The 22,923-nt window shown below is 38.5% G+C and overlaps 1 protein-coding gene across 1 annotated transcript in view; it reads right to left on the bottom strand.

The window, feature by feature from the left end:
* Positions 1 to 16,582: 16,582 nt before the first annotated feature.
* Positions 16,583 to 22,923, bottom strand: part of RIT2 (Ras like without CAAX 2) — a 183,243-nt gene continuing 176,902 nt past the window's right edge. The window contains exon 5 of the mRNA XM_058828076.1: positions 16,583 to 16,810. Coding sequence (XP_058684059.1) covers positions 16,583 to 16,810 — 228 coding nt within the window. The remainder of the gene's footprint in view (positions 16,811 to 22,923) is intronic.

Raw genomic sequence — 22,923 nt, forward strand, 5'->3', positions numbered from 1 at the left:
TCAGAGATTATGTCCAGAACGAGAAGCTGAAGATGTTTGTTAGCTTCAGTTGTGGATCTCCAAAGAGATATATGAGACAGGGAAAGGTTTTTCACTATTTTTTCTTCTATTTTCTTTTTTTTTAATTTTAATTTTTTGCTGTATGAAACATAAGATAAAAGACAACACTTTAATTCACCAGTAACATGCTAATTTTTTTTTTTTTTGAAACATCCAATGAAATCTTTGGTGTTATCCTCTTGGAATAAAAGACTCTGAATAAGCTAGATAATAAAAACTGTAAGAGGATTTGTCTTTTGCTAGATTTTCTAATTAAAACAATTACTGTGTGGCCCAGCTCTGCAAGACTGCATGTGTTTACGTCTTTTCTTATTTACCTGCTGCTTTAATAACTTATAAATCAATTTACCAAATTGAAACCACATTTGATGAAAGAGCGGGTACCTAAAATAGAGAAATTTTAACAAGGTTCATCAAATTAAGTTGGCAGGGAGAAGAGAGAAAGCCTGCCAGTATACTAGCTGAGGTTTAGCTACACTGTAAGCTCTGCTTTACATTGACACCGGATACTGCTGACAAGGAACAGCCCAAAAAGATCATCTGTATGCAATATAAATTTTAATTTGTTCATTCATTTTTGCCCTGGAAGAAATTAAGAGATTAATTACCAATGTCAAACAATGGGTGAAAGTAAATCGACAAGGCAGCAAGTCTCCTTGCTTCTGATCCTTCTTTAGAGACAGACATTTTGTTTTGTTCTGTAAATGGATGTGAAGAGCTGAAGTTAAGAAGGATCCAGAATAAAAGAGTTTCAATACCATGCATTGAGTGAGCATGAGAATATTCTAGGACATGGAGGTCAACAGCAACCAAATACCCCATCCCTATGCCAGGAAATTGATCAAACTTTAAAAGCAGGGAGGCAGCATGTTAATTGTTTACAGGGAAAGGTCCTTCAGCTTTTCTAATTACCAAATGATGTCTGAGAATTACTTAGGGAATATGTTTGGAATAAAACAAGCTGGTAAATACTTTGTCAGATCAGTAGCATAGAAAATCACATTTCAGTGCCCATGAATATTTCCCATCTCATCTCAATTTCTATTATAGACACAGACAATGCATATTAAAATATTTTTAACTTAGTCTAACATTTACTTATCTTGATGGCATTTTGCTTGCTTATGATGGGTTTTGTTAGCTGTAATGAAAAGGAGTAAAATAGGATGATAGGGAAGAAAAAAAAAAGAGCCCAAAATGGGTGTTAGGAAAACAAGAAAGATTTGACATTCCTGTCACCACCACGACAATCCTTCATAGGCAAGGAGATTGCATTTCCTTCCCCTCCTTTGAAGCCTGGGTTTGCTGATGGGAAAAAAATAACTATAATGGATTGTGACCAGACATACTCAGAATATAAAGTCTATGTGAATGGAACTGAACTGGCCACCTGAAAATAAAATGCAAATCAGGAACTTTTGCACATTCTCCACAATCCTAAGGATCCAGTTTTGGAAATATGGTAATGAAATAGTCTTTGCAATGCTGTAGAAATCACTGAGCAGGAATAGTTTGAAACATTCCCAAAGGTGGTGCAAAGTGAGCCAGGATTGTGCCGAACTAATATTTGACTCAGCTTTATTATGTGATGTCTCAGACTCAGATCCCTTGCCGGCATTTAATCAAGGTTATTGAACATTTTGGAGTCAAAAAAATGAGACTGAAATTTGGAAGTCCTAAGAGATCTGACTCCATATAATTATTTGTATCAGCACAGAAGATAATAAAATATGTATTAGTGTGGTTTTGGATTATAGAACTGTAGAATGCTTGGCTAAGGTGATGAGAAAGCTGAATTTTGTCTGTATTTTTCGATTTATTGTTAATTACTATGAAGTTTTGCTCTATAAATTGTACTGACACTCAGAATTTCGAAATGGACGCCAATTTTCTGTAATAATTTATTAAAAAAATGTGCAGAAGTGCTTCACAGAGGAAAATAATAAAACTATTTGGAAAAGATTTATTGCACTTCGTGTGGTGGAGAATCTATGGCTCAAGATCATTAATATTTTGCCTTTCTGCTCCCACATCTGACAATACATGAGGGCAGATTTACCAGTGGATATTCAACAGCTAAGGCTTATAAAACACATAGATCAGTTGTGGAAGATTGTTTACAATGACAAAAGGCATGCTGAGACTCATTTCTTGTCCTCCCAAAAGTCTCTTTCATGTTCTCACATTTAAGCACTCACCATAACAGAGGTGCACAGACAGACATGTTTGGGTGCACAACTGAACCCCATCATGCAAAATTCCATAATGAAACAGTTCCTTAGTCATCAGGTAGAGCTGGAGGCAGGAAAAGAAATAATTATAAACCCATGAAGAATTTAAGGAAATACTGATAATGATGTCATTGATAACAATGAAATACTGATGTTCTTTTTCAGGGTTCTCTTGTTTCACTCCAGAAAGGAAAATTAACAAGAAAGACAGACAGAACTGGCAAATTTATAAAAAAGGTTGAATTTGCAGTAAAGATTTTAGGCTGAAATGGACAAGAAATGGATGGACTTTTACAAAGAGCTCTTTGCATAGGTTTCTGACCTTTTCAAGCACCAAGCTTCCCACATTCAAAAGGATGTGAAAATTTGCCAACATCTTGCTGAATCTTCCTCACTTAATTTTTCCCTGTGCCTAATTTCCTTAACGTAGTCCTTATTTTCTGTGGCCCAGAAATAAAATCTAGGATTATTTCAAGCAATTTTATTTTTTCCCTTTTAAAGCTATGTTATATCTGTCTAATGTCCACTTCTGTCTGCTCTCCTGCCCTTGAAAAAGAGTTGCTGAATAAAAAACAACCTCAAAATACACCCAGTCGAAGGAAGCTTTATAAACTACAGTTGCATAAAGCACCTGCCCTGATTTCTTCTCATACTGGTGTCAAGAGGAAATCGTCTATTTAGTTGGGTGAAAACAGAGTTAAATCACTCATCAAACCCTTGTTATGGGAGCACAAAATATTTAGACAACATCATCTACTACCAAGTGCTTGGTTTAGCATGTTGGATGAGCTGCAGGAAGTATACTAATGAAATTACTGTCATTTGGGAAACAGCCCACTCTCTGGAAGCTTGCCTGAATGATTTGATCTGAATCCAACATAACTTGGAATTTTTATCTTTTTTTTTTTTTTTTTTTAACTGAAACATACAGTAATGCAAATATGTTAATGAACACTATCTTCCTATAAAGCTGCTGCTGTACGAAGATATTCTAGGTGGTTCAAGAATTTTAATTTTTAAGTCTGTAGGAATATCAACTATTTTTGGCCCTCTTACCTGAAATTATCATAACAATGAAAGTCCCAGTTTCTCAGCTGAGAGTTGAAATGAAGCCTTTGTGCCCAGCAAGATTTAAGCCTTTGTATTATAGTGTTTTTGTCTCACCATATGTTTAGAATATCACAAAAAACCAGAATCACCTTGGCAACATTATTTCTACTGCTCCAGTGAGATAGTGGTTTTATGTAACTGCTAGTACTGGTCAGTCCCTTAATTACAGCAGAGACCTGATAAAAATGAAACATGTTTTTGTAACAGGCAGCAGCATCCTTAAAAAATGCTTCTAATCTTCATTTTCAGATCTAACTGTTTATGGTTTTCTCTTTAAGTGGATGCTCAGCCAGGTAATGTCTTTTGAAACTTTGACAGAAGCTGCAGAATGGAGCAGTGTGCTCCAAGTCAAGTCATGTGAACTGGAGCGTAGCAAATATTCCTCCTCTGCCACGGAATTTAGAAATACAAATTCACCCACCAAAATGCTTGCCCACCTCCTTTGTTGTGTTTATTTGTGTACATTTCAATAACTTTCCTAGCTGTCTTAGTTTGGTGTATGCTCAGGCTTTGAGTAAAACCTCCAGAGAAGTCTGGAGCCATCTCAGATGCAATCTGGGCCTGTGGTTGGATGAATTCTCTGCCTTATAGCCCCTGAATCAAGGGTGATCTTCATTTCCTATCCCAGTCTGCTCTTCTCAGCCCATTTCAAGAAAGAGTAAACACTTTCAGGTGATTAAATACAGCAGAAGGTACAGGCCTAATACAGGAGTCTTAAACAAGGCACTAAATTATGGAATGAGCAGGATCTCATACACTCTCCTTCAGCATTGTTTTCTGTTGATTAGCTCAATTATTTTTCAGGTCTGGCCTTTAAACCCCACTGTTCATCCCCCAGAAATTTTTACGCTTTGATTAAAGTTTAGAAACCCGCCTTGGACACCAGATTTAGAAGACTGGAAGTAAAACTGGAATAGCTCAAGCTGAAGGAGAATAGTTTTACATTGAATATTAAGAAGAAATTTTTCCCTATTAGGGTGGTGAGGCCCTGGCAGAGGTTACCCAGAGAAGCTGTGGCTGCTCCATCTCTGGGAGTGTTCTTGGCCCCCACTACTTCCAATGGAACATTAAAACTAATATTCTTCAGTGTTTACTAGATAAAACTTGAACTGGATAAAAGAAAAACATGCAAAGCATTCCTTGTAATTAAAAAAACTCTACAAAAACCAAAATCCAAAAAAACTTTAATATTTTCAGTCAAAAAGAACAGATTTTTAGTTAATATATTGATTTTATGCATATATAACTTCACATTTGTAATTTTTATGTCTGATCTGCAAAAGTTATGTCCTTAAAATCATGTATGTCGGAATTCAGAATTAAGACACCCTATATTAAAACATAGCAAAATTCACACTGAACAGGTTATTGTCACAGAAAACCTTCAAGAACCCAATACTAAAATTAATTTTATTATCCTCCTTCATTTTTCACCAAGGGTTTTCTACTGAAGTGGTTCCAAAATCAAGAACTGAGTAAACCTGAATATCTTAGCTTCACTCCTATCTTGTCAAAAAATATCTCCTTGCAATTTTATGAAATGGTTGTATATTTGTGTTGTTTACACATTTGGGGGATTTTGAGGTCCTTTGGGGATATATAGCAGAGAACATTTTTATTTTATTAGATAAGCAACGTAATCTTGTGGTAGATGTCCCTGCTCATGGAAGTGGGTTGGTACTGGATGTTTTTTAAGGTTCCTTCCAACCCAAACAGTTCTGTAATTCCATGATTCCATAAAAAAGTGATCATTACAATGAATTTCCTGACACTTTTATAACTTACTTTGAAAAAGCCCTACAAAAAATAGTTTGGAGAGGATTTCCAAAACATCCCTAAAACTTGGATTATACAACCTACCCAGGTAATCCTGTGTTTTTAATTTCAGTGCTCAGATGAGGCAACTAGAACTAAGGTAAAATAAACATAACTGGACAAAAGCATGCAGAGCAATCCAAAGCCAGTGTGGAGCAGGACCTCAAGATTCATTCAAGTAAATGAGTAGCTGCTTTAAACATTTTTCTCCATTGAAGAAGGCCATTAAAAAAAAAAAAAATTAGCTTGCTCAATGCAGTGCTTCTTCTAGACTCTGTAGTATTCATTTTCAAACTGCAAACTTAGAGGCTACTCATATTTCTTCCTGATGGCCCATAGAAGCTGAACTTTTATCACATCTCAGAGTAGCTGCCACCATTCTCTCAAACTTATTTTGTATTTACAAGGCAATGAGAGACACATAAACATCTTTGGCATAACATAGTCACTTGAAAATATGTGAGTAGTGATTTTGTGCCTGCAATGGTTCTGCACACGTGTCACACAAGCACTCAAAGTTTATTCAGGGATCTGCTTTGAGAAATGTGAGATAACTTGTTCCCTTCGCAGTGAGAAAAACAATAGTTTTGGGGTTTTGGTAGTGCTTATTTTAGAGTTTCAGAGTATATGGCCCCATGGCACAGAGTAGGTGGATGCATATGGCTCTGTCTGTGAGGGTGGTGAGGCCCTGGCATGGTTGTCCAGAGAAACTCTGTCTGCCCCATCCCTGGAAGCATTCCAGGCCAGTTTGGGTGTGGCTCAGAGCAACCCAGTCTAGTGGAAGGTGTCCCTGCCCATGGCAGGGGCTTAGAATGATGGGGTTGTTAATATCCCTTCCAGCCCAAACCATTCCAGGACTCTGTGATCTAACTCCTCTCAGAGTTTTGAGGATAACACCTTCTCGGTTGGGTTTGGCATGGTTTGGACATTGGCATGGGTCAGGAATCATCCCATACAAGCAGGAACACGCCTACTTGCATGAAACACCTTCATGTGTTGGAGTTTTGTCTGTCTCCTGTGTTGTCACACATACTTACCTGCCCAAGAATCCTACTGGGAGGCCCCAGGGTGTTGTGAAGTGCTCCTGGTTTCTTCTACAGAAAGACAAATGCCTTTCGTCCCTCGAGAGGCAAGAAAAAACATGGATTAGCTATATTTCCATTAGCTATGGAAATCAAGCTCTAGTGTTCCAAATGCTGTTTTCTGCAGAGAAATTTGTGAGCTTATACAACACTTGGGTCTATTCTGCAATTGGACAAAAAGCAGAAATTGTGTTTCTCAAGGTTTCTCAGGAGGGTCTCATTCAACTTAACTGGATACAAAAGGTTTAGCCTTTTGTTTGAGTGCCAAAGTTTACAGGTTGAAAAACAAGTTCCAGAACAGTTTCATGAAAGGGTCTCAGCAGAGGATTGCTGATTTCTCAGTTATAACTTCTGACTCAGGTGTTTTTTATTGAACAGCGTTTGAAGGAGGATAGACAACATACCTGAATGTCTTTTAATCTGTTTTCTGGGAATTCTGCTTTGGCTCCAGCATTAAAGGGTCAATTGGTTGGATGCAGTATGAAGCATAACTTCTGTTGTATTTTAAACCTTTAATTAAGGTAAAGGATTGGAAAATATACCAAAACAAGGGTCTAAAGAAAGTTTCACCCTTTAAGAGAGAAAAAACCTGGTAAATGATATTCATATTCCCTAAGTCACTGCAAATGCTTAAACCCAGAAACTGACCCCAAAAATATGCCACAAAATATACTATGAATTGGTCAAAGTGAAGTAAACCTTTTCAACTTATCATTTTCTAGAGATAAATGCAATTAATGTTTGTCTAAATCATACTCAAACTTATTTCAAATCCAGTCATTATTTTGCAGGCAGCAGCACAGCAGTCCTCTGCAGAAATGTGAAAGCTGGATAGAGAAATGATCTATTAATCTGGGACAGTTCTTAGTAGGACAAGACATAGTGCTTTATCTTGTCTAAATATAGGTGACCTAAATATAAAGGCCTTTGCCAGTTCCCTTGCAAGTCTTGCCTACCATCTAATGTATCTCAACCATTGAAAGTTAGCCAAATATTGAACCTCTATTTACTTTTTTCTGCTAGTGCTGATTAATGTACACACCCAAAGCCATCCCAGCAGACTCTGCTCTCTCACTGGCACAATTTTTTTTACAGAATTTAAAAATACCTAAGATAAGTCACATGCAAGTACTCCACCAAGTGTCAATAGCTTGCTCATATTCACCATGAATTATTACAACCCAAATTTGATGCACTTGAACAAATTTAGTACCTATTTTAGGCGAATATGGCCACATTAATGTTATGCATTTAATTTAAGTGACTTTTTCTGGATTTCTTTGCAATGGAAAGAAGAGTATTATGGTTTCTATGTTTAGGAAAATAATGACTGAAAGATACCAAATGGGGCACATAGAAAATAGATGGTGTGGGTGTTATCCATAAAATTATGATTTTTTGCCCTCTGGTAGTGCAAAGATGTGGAAAAAAAAAAAAATCACCCTAATTTTACTATTTTACTTCAGATGCAGGCTGCATGACGGATAGGCACAGATTAAATTCTGGGTGTGGAATATAGTTTGTGTTTGTATATGTGTATGTGTCTCTAAGAATATTTGGGGTGTATAGGGTACATATTTTCCAGTGAGAAAGCAATCACATAGTGCCTGCCCTGTTCTGTGAGATAAAATGAACACATACAGTTCCAAAATGGTAAAAAATAGTAAATTTTATTTAACTCTACCATTCTAACACTTTCTGAAGGAAAACAAAAAACAAACAAAAAAAAAAAAAAAAAAACCCAAACCAAAACATCAAGAGGAGCTGTTGCTCCCTATTTGATCAGTACAGCTCATGGATGGCTGGAAAAGGCATCTGAAGGCATCTCAGTGGTGATGGTTCTCCTACTCCTGTTCACACCCACCCCAGGGGAAAAGACCTGCTGCAGCCCAGAGGGTTGTGATGGATGAAATTCCTCCTCCAGGCTTAACTGGGTAAGACCCACAGGTGCCCAACAGCAGGTTAGGAAGGCAGAGCCTGAGGTTCAGCACTCACTGCTGGTGAACCATTTGGCAACAGGCACATGGGGCTGCAGCACTGTCTGGAAGATGCTGGTCAAGGAGGACAGGCTGCTCCAGTATCAGGCTGACAAACATCACAGTCACTTCTATATCAGTGAAATATTTGACACTGATTTATGTCCGAGGTGAACTGAGGGCTTCCAGCAGTGGTCTTCAAACTTGCACTTAATTTACAAAATCTAACTCATGGTAGGCAGTCTTCAAACTAGCCAGACCTCCTAATCCATTAAAAGTGAATATCTTTTTGTGACACAATATAGTTTTTCCTGTCCCATCTATTTGAACCACTGTGGTTCCCTGTAAGGATTTTTGTCACTCAGTGACAAGTGGATTGAAAAATGTCTGTCAGGTGAAAGAACAGAGATGGTACTGAGTGTTCTCAAATTTCTCTGCAGTCCCTGAAGGTCTATCCTGGCTCAGAACTTTTATCACAGCAGTATTTTACAGCTTCTATAACTTAAGACTTTCTGAAGTTTTTTATTGGCAGGTATTACATATTCTCTTAGGCATTGTGGTTTCATCTATTTTTTCTCCTCATCTTTCATCCACATCATGGTAATCAACTCCTCACAGGTCAAAAAACTCTTCAAAGTACTCCTTTGAACATCTGCCTCCTTAAAGACATCCCTGCTGTATTCTCTGATAACTTGGATTTCATCCAGTTTTGCTAGATAAAGACTTAAGAGTATTCAGTGAACACCCTATTAACTAAACAGGAGAGCAGAAACAGGTTCCTACATTTTTCACTAACATCTGGTCTGATCACAGTGGGAGGGAAAAAGCCAGCAGCGAAGGATCTGCAGGCACTGGTTGCAAACTGGTAGCTGCTCTCCCAGATGAAACTATATATTTGAAGTATCATTTAAAATCTTCAGCAGGGAGCTATCATGTCATCTTTTATATTAGTTATGAGGCATACAAATGAGGGTTTTGCTACCATCCTTCCAAAAGTGCAAAGCTGAGCATCCTAATTTTTCCCAAACTGTTCTGTTGAAAAGAGTTGCTTCCAGTTCCTGAAGCATACGTAGCACAGGAAGACAGCAAAGACCATAGATTTGTTAAGTCTTTAAGTCTGAAGAAGTTTCAGTGAGGGACCAACTTATTCCATAGTCAGCTTCAAGCAGATTTTCATTAGAAACCTGATGTGTACTGCAGAGAGGAAAGGCAAACTTCCCATTCACCTTACTGAGTTTTGGTATTGTTTTTTCTTTATCAATTTTCCACTCTGTGCTGTGTTCTTTTCATTTGATTTACATTAAAATGTTCCTAAACCATCTTGCATACTGACAGCAATAGTAGCTTCTCTGATCTCTCCCCTTAATTTTCTAAGCCAAGCAAATTTCATGATCCACATTAAGGGTGAAGCAAATCATCATCAATTTCTGTTTCTCGTAGTATCATTCATCTCATCTTAATAGCCTCCACCAAACTCCTATGGTGGATGCACTTGAACCAAACCTCTGGAGCTTGCCTGACATCTTTTTGTCATTTTATCTGCTCTTCTAAAAGGTTTTAAGGCTCATCTAGTGTGGAGAATGCTTCAAGGCTTTCCAAGTTCAATTTAGATGCTTGTTGCTCACTGAGGTGGTAGATGCCACATTCCTGGAAAAATTCAAGGTGAGGTTGGACAGGGCTCTGAGAAAAGTCATCTAGTTGAAGTTATCTCTTTTTACAGCAGGGAGGGCTGAACTAGATGACGTTTAATAGTCCCTTCCAACCCAAGCCATTTTATGATTTTATGATTTTTGTCCATTTACTTATACTGTAAGTTCTGCCTATCCTTGTCATTACTAATAGTCTGTTTATTCTGTCTTCCTTAAATTGTCTTGCTTTGGGTTATGGGTTTGGTAAGTTTTCAGTGGCAGAAACCTCATCTTCCTCTGTGTGATTGAAGTATATTCATTATCATGCCATTATGTGCAATTTTGCTCTGGAGACGGATGTGAATCAACCAAAAGATTTTCCACTGCCTTCAGAGGAGCTGCCCACTTATGCTGGCTGAATGTTTTATGTGTTCAAGCTTATTTAGTCAATGTCCTACATAAAAAGGCATCTGTGATTAGTCAGCAGTGTCTAGCAGTGGAGGCAAATTCAGTTTTTATTCAGAAAGCTGAATGACTTTTCAAAAGTTTATCAGGGAAAAAAATTACACTTTCTCCTCATCATGAGCATTAATGAGAAATTTATGAAGAAGGCAGAAATCCCTGTGTCTTTGGTTTGCCATAAGTATTTGAGGCTAGCTTTTAAATAGCTGGGGCTGATGCAAGAGAACAAATTAAATAACATCAGAGGATTATAAAATAGTTTGGGTTGGAAGGGACCTTAAAACTCATCTCATTCTAATCACCTGCCATGGGCAGGGAAGACACCTACTAGTCAACCAGGTTGCTCCAAGTCCAATCTGGCCCTGGATATTTCCAGGCATGGGGCAGCCACAGCTTCTCTTGGGAGCCAACACCAGAGCTTCACCACCCTCTGTGTAAAACAATATTTCTTCTTGTACCTAAATCTATTATAAACCTACTCTCTTCAATTTAAATCCATTTCCCCTTGCCTTGTCACTTACATGCCCTTGTAAAAGAAAAAGAGTGAGCTTGTCTGGATAGAGCTCAAGACAGATAGGTTACCCTTGGTGTTTTGGGATTGAAGAGAGACAAATGGAAGGAGCTGCATAAGAAACTTTTTGAATGGGGTAAATGAAGTTACAGCCATGGTTTACAGTACAGTTCTTTAATCTACTAGTTCTATCCTGATTTTTTCTTTCCAGAAAAAATATTTTCAAACTACCTTGCTTACAGAATTCAGAAAAGGCATAAATATATTAGATTTTTCTCCAGTGAATTTCACAGATGTGAAATAGACTGCCTTTCTCTTCTATTGATTATACCTAATCTACAAGGTAAAATGATATCAGGCTTTTTTATACAACTAAGGCAATATAATATTATTATAAGACCTGCTTTACTTTACCCTACTAAAGTTATTCTTTTACTGGAATTCTGTTCCAAAAGCACCATGAAAAATGATGGCTCTCTAGCTTGATCACGCAGTTTTTAAAATAGTTGTAAGTCCAAAAGCACTGTAAAAAATGATGCATGACAAAGTGTGAGAATGGGAAAATCTAATTGTCACATTAATTATCTATTGACAGAAGATATACAGCAGGTGATGCAATGGCTCTGGATGTTCTTGTCTTTATTACCTCTTGGGGAAAGAGTTCAGATCATGAAATGAGTTTGGTGCTCTTGAGTGGACATTTGTCCTCATCACAAAACAACCCCATAATTCAGTGCGATGTAACAAAATTGGAGAGCTCAAATTGAGGAGGTTTAGAACCAAGAGCATCAGGGAGTGATAAATCAGGCTGGAGGTGCAGGGCAATGCCTCTTGGGGTGACTTTCACAGCGTCTGTGAGACAATGCCATCCCCATTACAAATCATTTTGCCAGGCAGACATCCTAACTCCACAAGCTTGAAGGGACAGATCAAGCTAGAAATGGTACTAACAGGGAGGTTGATCTGGTCTAAGATACTATTCCATTCAACTGCCATTAAAAGTTATGAGAACAGTGATTTTCATATTGCATTTAAGTCACGTTCTGTATTTTTCCATGTCTCTGCTAATTTTCAGGGGTTTTTTTTTGAGTCATAAGCAATGAGCAGTGTGTGATCCACAGTTGCATAAATAAGAGTCCCTAAAGGGAATGTCTAAATATGGCTAACTGCTGTAAGTATACTTAATAGAATTATATTAGCATAAATGTCTATGTTAGACATCCCTCTTTCAATTGCTAGTACAAATTTTGGCCAACACTAGTGCTTATGCATAGCTCTAGGAGCTAACCATAAATTTTTTGTGATTTATATGAAATACATGAACAATTTTCAGTTTAACACTAACCATTATTTCAGTGTCACCTTCTGAGGTGGCTGCAGTGGATACCTTTATTTACTGTTTCTGGAAAAAGACCCACTTGCAGCTATTTTCCTTGTTACAAATATCACATCTGGGTGACGAAAAAGAGAAATGTTCAACTTGAGAGAAGAATTTGACACAGTTGTGGAGCCTAAATCTTTACTATGAGACACTAAGCTCTGCTCAGCCCCATCTTTTGCTTTCTGCATGATTTTTATTGTTTATTGTTTTTTGATTTTTTTTCCTATCTGTCATGATAGAGAGAAGGCTCAAATCTCTAAGCTTACAAATAAAAAAAAATCCAGAAGTTAAATATATTATAGTGTATGTATATTTCCCATATATTTATATATTAAATATATATTTAGTGGACAAAATAAAGATAATTTTTTTTCATTCCAGCTATGCATTCTTGCATCTCAGTCTCAAAACAGACATTTTTGGGTGTGTAAAGAAAATATTTTCAATCACTTGTAAAGGCATCAGATTGCTAACATAGTTGTGAACTGCCAGTCTGAGGGAACACGGGAGGATTCTGCACAAAAGTTCTAAAACTTTTATCATGTTATGTTTTATCAAGTTATCCTTCATACATGTGCAAAAGCCATCTGTAAAGGATAGCTTAAGTTCTGCAATATTCCACCTTTACTTACAGCCTTCCCAGACCACTCCTCAATTAGAGGCAACATGTGACCTGCCACAGCTGTGAAGAAGGGTAATCAGCTGCCATATATTATGTATTTGTGAGAGATACCAAGGATACTTTTGCAAATTGTTATTACTTTATTTTATTTATTAGCTGGCTTTAATTGTATTTCTGTAGGAACCTTAATTATGGTCCAGTTGCAACAGGGTCTGACAGTGGAATAAGTTATAGCTGCCACCTTCATGAGACCATAGGCAACACAACAAAATAAAGTGATCTGTTTCCTTCTTCAAATCTTCTAGACACAATTAGAGAGAGAATAGTCAGACACAGAAAAGTCTTCAGACACAGAACTGCTGTTTTTTAATTTTCTCAGCTAGGCCTGACAGCTAAGTACAATCTTCTGTGATGGAATCAAAATGATTAATTAGGTAAAGGAGCTGCACCCAGCCCCTTGTGCAGTTATGACTTATGTTATCCTCACTGACTCTAACCTCCATCAGCTCTGCTCAATTAACTGAGGTTAAGCATTATAGATTATTGAGGAATTGGGTCATGGTAAATCAGAATTACTTTCCCAATTTAGAAGTAAAGGATGGTGAGGTGTTTCAGAGATGAAGCTCAATGCCTAGCATTTGCAGAACTATTCTCTATGGTTGCTATTGAGTGGAAAAATCTTTACAGATGGGGTTTATCCCATATGAATGTAGACATCAAAGTGTTAGCTGGGAGACTGGGCTGTTTTTTTGTGGAATGAAATATAGTCACTGGAAAGAGACTGCCAGTTCAGGGGGGATTCACCATATGCTAACCATCCATGCCATACGGGAAAAATCACCAACATTTCTCTCTGTATTAACCAGAGAGGGGATCTGAATGACTGGATCATTCAGATCCAGTCATCCTCAAGTTCTACATGATCAAAGTGGAGTGAGATAAATACAGACTTTTCTGCCTAAGAAATATTCAATGCCTGAAATGCTCATAGAAGATGTAGCAGAATATCTTTGGAGGGTATGAGACCTCATTCTTCCTGAAGAGACTAACCTGGTACCAAATACCTTTCAAAGTGAGCATTTCGGGGCTGGTTGTGAGGACATGCAGAACCTGGAGTTCTCATGGGCTTGCTACAACTGAGGAAGTGATGATTGCAGCCTGTGTCTGTACAAATTTGAACATATCCCAGGAGACACCTGAGCATGTCCATACTGACCAATGTTAGAATGATACCTATCTTGGCTTCAGACCACAGAAGAGCAGCACTTTTTTTGACCCATTGATCAGCATGGTGCAGAACCTGGCACAGTCCAGAAATCACTTCCAAGAGCAGCTTGTGTGTGGTAACACTGCTGTGAAGGCTAAGAGAGTTAAACAATATGGAAAGATATTGCTCTCTGCCAGATGACCTTAATGCTAGTGAAGTCATATTTAAACAAGTTAATCCATTTAAGAATTAATATTAGTCTGTATCTATACTGACTTCTGCAACCTTTCTTTGTCTGACAAACTGATTTGAACCAAGGTACCCCTAAAAATACAGACCCAAGTCCATGTTGATATTATACATCCCTAAGCGTGTGTGTGGTGGGGGGAGGAGTGAAATGACATAACCAACACTAAATGATTTTCAATTGACTCAAAACTCAGGCATCTGTCCGAAAAAAACAAAGACCATCCCTCAAGGTTCCTCAGGGTGGTAATTTCTATGCTCTCTTTCACAGGGAATGACTTCTTTGTTCCCCTCTATGCAGTATGCAGGATTGGAACAGACACAGATGTTTCCCCTTGTTATTTATTGTCTCATAGCTGCCATCTGTTCAGTGCAGCCTCTCATTGTCCCTCCTCATACTTAGCTCATAAACTCTTTGGGCAAGTGCATCTTTTCGTCTCTAGGACACTTGACCTAAAATCTCTGTGGCAATACAGATAAAATAATAATAGCAATTACAATGGTATAAATGCAGACTTCAGCTTCCAGAGGCAGGAAACAGAAAATCCGACTTGAATGGGTATCTGTATTTGTATTCCTCCAAAATAATCTTTCTCAAAGAGAAATATAGCCACATGGTACCTAAAAACATACAGCAAAGCATTACTTTTGATGAAGGATTTTTGACATGTCACAAAATGCCTCCAGATTCCCTTGAAAGGAAGGGAGAGTGGAGAACAAAATATCAGATTTTAATGAGCTAAAGTTATTCACAATACCATAATCTTTACAAGTTTTACAGAGAAAAACGAATCTACTCCCACCCAGACTATGCAAAATATAATCGGTTGAAACTGCAAAACTTCACAGAAGAAAGGTGAAAAAGGTGAAAAAGGAACATTTAATAACACAGACACATATTTTTTGTTATATCAGTTATCAATCCAGGACGGACACAAATGACACTGACTACTAGTATGGCTCCATTGAAATCACAATCTTTATTTTTGACAAAACTTATGCATATTCTATCTGTAAAATTTATAAATAGCAACAACATTAAAAGAACTCCAGGGGTGAAAAAAATGCTTAGGAGCACTCTACTTCATGCCAGCTTTAAAAAGGAATATTTAAAAAGACTTATCCAAGTGCTTAGTCAAGTGGTTGAGTTGGATGGTCAAGGACTGTGAGCAATGGTGATTGAGCTGATGCAATTCTCTAGTAAGTCAGGGGCTGGATGCTACATCACAGATGCTACTGCATGCTGGGACAGAGCTGCACTGCTCCAGGGAGGGTTCTGGGACTCATGGGACAGACAGAGCACTTGTGAGCTTCTTGGTGGGGCAGGGGAGTGTGGCTGATGCTGAAGCACTGGCACAGAATGCCCAGATTGCTGGTGGATGCCCCATCCCTGGAATATTCAAGGTCAGGCTGAACAGGACTCTGAGAAACCTGATCAGGTTGAAGGTATCCCCATTTACTGCAGGTGTTTCCACCAGGTAACCTTTAAGACTTCCTTTCCAACACAAACTCTGTATGATTTTAACGCACAGCATGTCTGTAGAAATTGGCTCCTCTGCCAGCCAGCCCTGGCAAGTACAGATCAGAGGAGACAGCTTCTGCAGGGCTGGTGCATGATTCGTATTCTGCCTGCAAAACCTGCCTGCTAACTGGACAGGACACAATGGGGATGGGGCACCACGGGGTCAGAATTGTGAGTCCCCAGCGTTCCCTTTGGGCCAGGCTCACAGACACACTCACACAGACACGGGCGTGCAGGCCGAGCACACTCTAACCCTAAACCTACATGTCAATGCAAAGCTGAAGGTCACATCCCAAAGTCCTTAAACAAGTCAAAACGTCCATTAAAATCAACGTCAGTCATTCCTGGGATGGTGAAATGACCTGTGCATGCAGAGGAGGAGGCAATAAGTGTATCCATTGTCCTAGAGCTGGTGGAAGCTGGTTCTGCCTTGGATGCTGGCATAACTCATAGCATTTGAAGACCAGCCATGGAGCACAAGTTAAAACACAGTATTTTCTCCACTCAGAGTTGCAGAAAAGATATGAGAGGGTATGCTAAATGGCACTATAGAACAGAAGAGTCACAGGGAAACCATGAATTGAGATCTCAAGGAGCAACTTCTGCATGAGAGCTGAAGGGGAGGAACTCCAGGACGTGGCCTGGAAGATGCTGTATCAATGCTGCCTTTCTGAACTATTACAGGTTACTGTGGTCACCTCCTGATGAGGGGCTCATGCAGAATTGCCATCAGGTTGTGCTTTCCTTTTTTTTCTTCAGGGATCCCTTCAGTTTCCGCCACAGACTATCCCTCCTCTTCATCTTCTTCTCTATCATGGACAGTGAGGACTCTTTCCTTCGAATTTCCCTCACTAGTCCATGAAAGACATCATCAATGTAGAAACGGAGGGCAGCTGAAGTCTCAAAAAAGGAGCAGGAATATTCTCTGGCTAAGCTCATTCCTTCTTCAGTTGAGACCTACAAAGAAAAAATTCCATAAATATTCCCTAACACAAAAAACATTAATCAACATGAGAACATTGCAATATGCATTGACTTCTTAGATCCTGCAAATCACTGACCAGGAAAATATTCCGACAGCATCCAACAGATAAGATTCAAGGGTAAAAGAATCAGGCTGAATTCATGAGGTATTTGAAAAGAGCAAGCTGGCAATATTCATTTGCTCTGGTATATTATGTCCCTAATTCTGATGCATCAATTTTTCCATGTATTTCCTCTCTTTAGTACAGTAATCCTTTGGTTTGATAGTGCTGGTACTTTTATTCTATAGGCTGGAATGGATGACTTGAAAGACTTACACAGAATTAAGGCCCTAGAAAATCCTTGTTGAGCATTAACCTAATCCTGGAGGCAACTTGACTCTTTAAGCACACCAGCTTTCATACCCTAATATTTTTCAGTCACATTAATTTCTGAGCATGTCTTGGAGTGTTTTGGTCTTGGCAGGCCTGTCATTCTATCACTGAGCTCATACCTGAGCTGTATGAAGGCCAAAATATATTTAAGCTCATGTTCCCTAAGTGGCCTTGTATACTCTTGTGGAACACATGGGAAATGTGTCTGTATTTTGAGGAACTGCACGAGCCTAGAGGGAAACAAGACAGCTCTTTTCACTGATTTCTGAAGCAGGGATCATTTTTCCAAAATTTCCACATTGGCAAACTTGGCATTTGACCTGCCAGCCTGCTAAATGGAAGGGTGCTCAGTGAGCTGATTAATGTGTTCACCAAATAGAGCTTAATAATAAAATAAAATAAAATAAAATAAAATAAAATAAAATAAAATAAAATAAAATAAAATAAAATAAAATAAAATAAAATAAAATAAAATAAAATAAAATAAAATAAAATAAAATAAAATAAAATAAAATAGAGCTTATCATAAGGGCTGACACAGCTCTCACTTTGAGAGCTCATCCAATAGCATGCAGGAAGACCACAACAAAACACAGAGCAAACCCTGTGAACTTCTACATGTTAACCCAGCTTGCCAGCCAATATACTGTCCTTTCTTTTCAGTATTTGGACATAAATCTGAATAAATGAATTATATGAATTGCATGTATGATGTATATTCAAATTCTAGGTCAGAAATCCCAGGCTTTGTTTTTATTTAGATTTGCATATCATGATTTATTCAAGTCACTTTCCAAACATCCTTTGAAAAGGCAAAACAGGACTTTGAGATGGCCTTGTGAAAGGCTACACAATAAGTTATGGAAACTGTCCATCACATGGTGCTTTCTTTTTCGTTTGGTTTGTTTGGGTTTTTTTCTGATTTCTAGCTTCATGCACCCAAAATGCCATTTATCTTTATTAGGGAAATAAAACCCTGTGAGTTAAGATACAAGCACACTCTCTCATACCTACCATAAATAAAATGCCCTTTATGATTAAATTATGACACCACCTCATTGCATTTATTCCACCTATCTGTAAGGCTGGACACGGTGAGAAACAGGATTTGGGATGAAATAGAAAATCAGTTCACTCCAGCCTGGAGGTAAATCTGCACTGAGCATGTACCTGCACAACACAGACCTCAGAATTCCTCACCATCACCTTTAGATGAGCCAGAAACTTTGTAGCATTTGCAAGGATCAGGCCTCTATGCTCCAGGTACAATCTTAATTTAATTAAGAGTATTGTGAGGGCAAGCAGGGAGGTTGTATGCCAACCTGAATAATACTTACTGACACAATGAAAGATGGTTACCACTTTCCAAGCACTATAATTGCCAGCCTTTTGCAAAAAGAGATGGGTGGCAATATGGTCCCTGTTTTTCTCTGGGCAGCTGTGTAAGCAAAATGCATGATTCAATATGTCTATTGGGCACCATTGAGAAATTGATTGTCTGGATAGGAGACTATTTTGGTTTATTTTGGATTTTATAATTTTTTTTTTTTCCTTGCTATGCCTTGTTTCAGCTGAAGGAGGATTTTTTTTTATTTTATTTTGTTAAAGATGCTGCAGTTCTAAGCAAATCATTGCAGAGATGCAGTTTCAATGAGAATTTCATACATTCATTGCCTAAAAGGAAGGAAAAATCAACATGAACTGAAATATCCTCGTGTTCAATAATGGCAAGGTCATAAGTATAATAGGGTTTCAGCACAATGCTACTCAAATATAAAAATTGCACATTCTTTTTCTGTGTGAATTTCTAGTCTTCACCCCACTTTGCTCCTCCTTTGTTCCACTTCTTTCTTTTTGTTTTCTTTTCTAGGAATAAAAATATGTTTTATCCATCCAACAAGGAAGAATAACTGCAGGGAAGACATGCTATGCTCTGTAATGAAACAAGACTTCTAAGAGCTGTGAGAAATGGAGAATACTCAGGAGAATTAAATCGTGCAGAAAAAACTTCCTCCCAATATCTTTGTGGCTGGAGGTTAGAGACTCGGCCAAATTTGGCTGGTTTCCTTTAAAAAGCAAGAAAAGTTTTGTTTTGGACTCTAGTTTCCTGCCAAATTAAAGAAACAGCATTAAAGTTATCAATGGCAATAGTTCATTTCAAAGCACGGTATTTTTCTTAAATCTTGCCCTCAGGAACTGATTAACTGCTTCGGCAAAATTTTAAGAGCTAATTCAGCATGAGGAGGACACCTGGCACAAACAATTTCAGGATGATTACCTGATGTTTTTCAGCTTCAAGGATGCAAACATAATTTTTTTAAATATAACATTGTAATAATTATCATTACTGCTTCCAGCACCAATGAATATAGCTATAGTAATTTAACTAATCTGTTTGCTGAAGAATTTGTAAATATAAATAGGTGTCTAGAGAAAAAATAAACATTTTTCTCTTGGTTCATCTTTTGGTCAAGGGGCTAGACACCTATGGAATTAGAAACAAGGGATAAAGCTTGATGAGGTGACTGAGGCCCACATAATTCCAGGGATTTAGCCTGTTCCCATCTTATTGCCAGAAGAGAAACTATATCATAGAAATCCATTCCAGATCTGCCCAGCCCAGGGACTTGTTGACAAATTGCAGCTTCCATGGGTCTGCATCAGTGAAAGATATGATCTGTCAGCATGACACGGACAGACAGGTCAGGGAGAGAGGTCATTCCATTGAATATATATCTGGGAATCAGAGCTTTATGTCTCATCCTTAGAGTAACCCTTCTTGATTGAATCTGGCATTGTTTCCAAGAGTATAATTCTGGTCATATTGATTCCAACTTTGCTCATTTCTGTGCTGGTAAACCTCATGAAGGGAATGAAGTTGGAAGATGCGTGTAGTGAGCATAATGAAGAATGAAAATTTCAGAGCTGAAAGAAGAAACTGACAGAAGTTTCCTGAATTTGGCTCAAACTTTTAAACACCATGATTGTCCAGGTGGGGTTTTGATCAGGATTTACAGAAGGCCTTGAAGCTTGCAGTACAATGAATGAGCAAGATCACCCGAATCCATAAAAGGGGAATGAAGCCTTGTGGATACCATGTGTCAGCAGCTGGACAAGTCTATTTTTGTAAAGTGCAGGATTCTGAGAGCCCATTTCTGAGAGCACATGTGAGGTGAGAGGAAAGATATAGCTGTGACAACATTTAACTGAATCCTGTCTAGAAAAGATATACCTGTTCCAATAGCATGTGAACAGCACATGGAATTGTAGGCTGAACTGGGAATTTCCCATCTCTGCGTAGCTGAGGGCAGATAGAACACAGCCGAGCTTCCTTCTGATGGGAAGCATTCACTGGCTACAAACCTCATTATATAGCATTAGAATTCTGTTTGTGGCTTTTGCAAACCTCCCCTGGAAAATTACAAGTGAGATTAAATGCAATGCTGACAGGCTGCGAAGGCTGTGATGGATGAGCTGCCATCTTTACGACAGCCAGGTCCCCACTAAGGTCAGCTCCTGCCCAAAAACACCAGGGCTGGGTGGTGGGTGGGGAGGCACTGGCAATCATTGGCCCCCATGGGCAGACATAAAAATACCTGAATATCTGTATTTGAGGTGGAAAATGAACAGAAACTAAACAGATCAATAGTCTACTTATGTCTTTGGACTGCCACTACCTGGAAAATCTCCATCAGGATCAGATTATTTTTTGTTCAGCTTAGTTACCTGCATTGGTCATGGCAGCATCAGAAGGATCCCAGAGTAGATTTCAGTGATGGAGATTTGACTATCAGGGACAACAGCTGGACTCTGGGTGAGTTAATGTGGGTCTTCAGGCAGGGAAGCAATGCATTTCCACTTGTAAATCTCATCCTTGATACAGCATGGACTACCTCAGATGGCTTTTGCAGTCTTCCCCTCATAACTGGGACCTCCAGATTTCCATAGAGAAATCTGGAGGCTGCAGGTGGAGGGTTAAGTGTTGCAAGGACTTGCCTAAAGTTTTGTTACAGACTTCTACCCTGGTAGTCATCATATAACTCAGTTATATAATTCTGGATAATTCTATATCTGAAAACCTTGTTCTGTTTGTTTTTGTTTTATTCTCTGAAGGCACATGGTCTAGATCAGAGACAGAAGGGTACACATGTTTCTCAACAGAGTTCTCATCTAAATCCCACTGAGGGAAATAGAAGGGATTTCCGTTGGTTTTGATTATGATTTGCATTTTTGACAGGCAATAATTTATGAGTTGTAAGGAAAAGATACCGAATAGGGAGGGAAGCAGCATATTGAGCAGCCTTGTTTGCACCAGTAAACAGTAAATTATAAAAGGAGTAGGAAAATTCTGAGTAATGTCCCAGAAAGATCAGCATCCTTCCCCTTCATGTCTGGTGGATTTTTTTTTTTTTCTCTTTCTTGATAAGTCACATCCCAGAAAAGAAGAACCAGGTGCCAAGTTGTTTATTAGCACATGGATATCAGGTTAGAGATAGGCAGGCAACCAGGAAGAGTCCACAAACATGTTTGGGTCCCTCCTCATCACTGCCCATTCCATCGGCATATCAGGACAAATGTAAGCTTTTTGTACAGGTGTAAACCCATAAGATATTAGAGGAAAGAGCTGTGGAGATCAAAAGTATTCCCATTTTTCTCAGTCTCTAATAAGTAACTGTGCCAAAACAAAAAGAGAAGAGTAATCTCATGGGTCTAGAAAAAGAATGCCATCCTGGACAACAAAATGGAGAAGAATCTTTGTTGACCTACCTGAGCAGTGTTTTTTTTTTTTAATCCTAGCACTGACTACCAAGTTTAGGCTTAAGACACTCCCACAGAACAACTGTGAGTTTTCTCATTAATCGTATAATTACAGAATCATTTAGGTTGGAAAAGACCTTTAATATCATCAAATCCACCCATTAGTGCAACAGTGCCAAACTCACCACTAAACCGTGCTCTGAAGTGCCACATCTACATGTCTTTTGAATATTTACAGGAACAGCAACTCCACCACTGTCCTGGGAAACTGCTCCTCTGCCTGACCACCCTTTCAGTAAAGACATTTTCTTCACTGAGGAAGCCTTCCCTGGTCAACTTGAAATCTTTTTCTCCCATACTACTGCTTGTTGCCTGGCATAGGGAAAATCTCTTCACTCCAAAGGATAAGATTGTGTCCAGCAAGGGCTGAGCAGGCTGCTCCTATATTGCCACCTGCCTTTCTTACAGCCAAAAGCATTCACTGTAAATATTTCAATTGTGTTTTGAGAAAGATGCGGTGCACACCACTAACCAAAGAGCAGATCCATTATACCTACGTCAGTTTTGACAGTTATTAATTTTTATCCTTGGACAAGTGTTGTATCAAGAGGCATGGTGGCAGAGACTTCCTACAGGCTAGTATAGGGATCTTTCCAAGTGTGAAATGCTATTTTTCAGGTCAAAGCTCAAACACTTGGCTCTTACAACAGTGGTTGGGGTTGAAAACATGAGCAGAAACAAAAAAAAACAAAAGAAAATCAATCTTTCTGTGTTCTTAAGACAAGCACTGCTGTTTTTATTTGTGCACATAATGCATGTCATGGAATATCTTTTTAAAGGAAATGAAAAAGTGTTCCAAGGCATTTTACCCTTCTTCTCTTTCTTCAGATCTTTGCACTTATAAACTGTCTATCATATTCTTGCCACTGAGCAATGACGTTTCTGAAAGAAGGG

This window comes from Poecile atricapillus, chromosome Z (assembly GCF_030490865.1).
Source record: "Poecile atricapillus isolate bPoeAtr1 chromosome Z, bPoeAtr1.hap1, whole genome shotgun sequence".
Lineage (NCBI taxonomy): Eukaryota > Metazoa > Chordata > Aves > Passeriformes > Paridae > Poecile > Poecile atricapillus.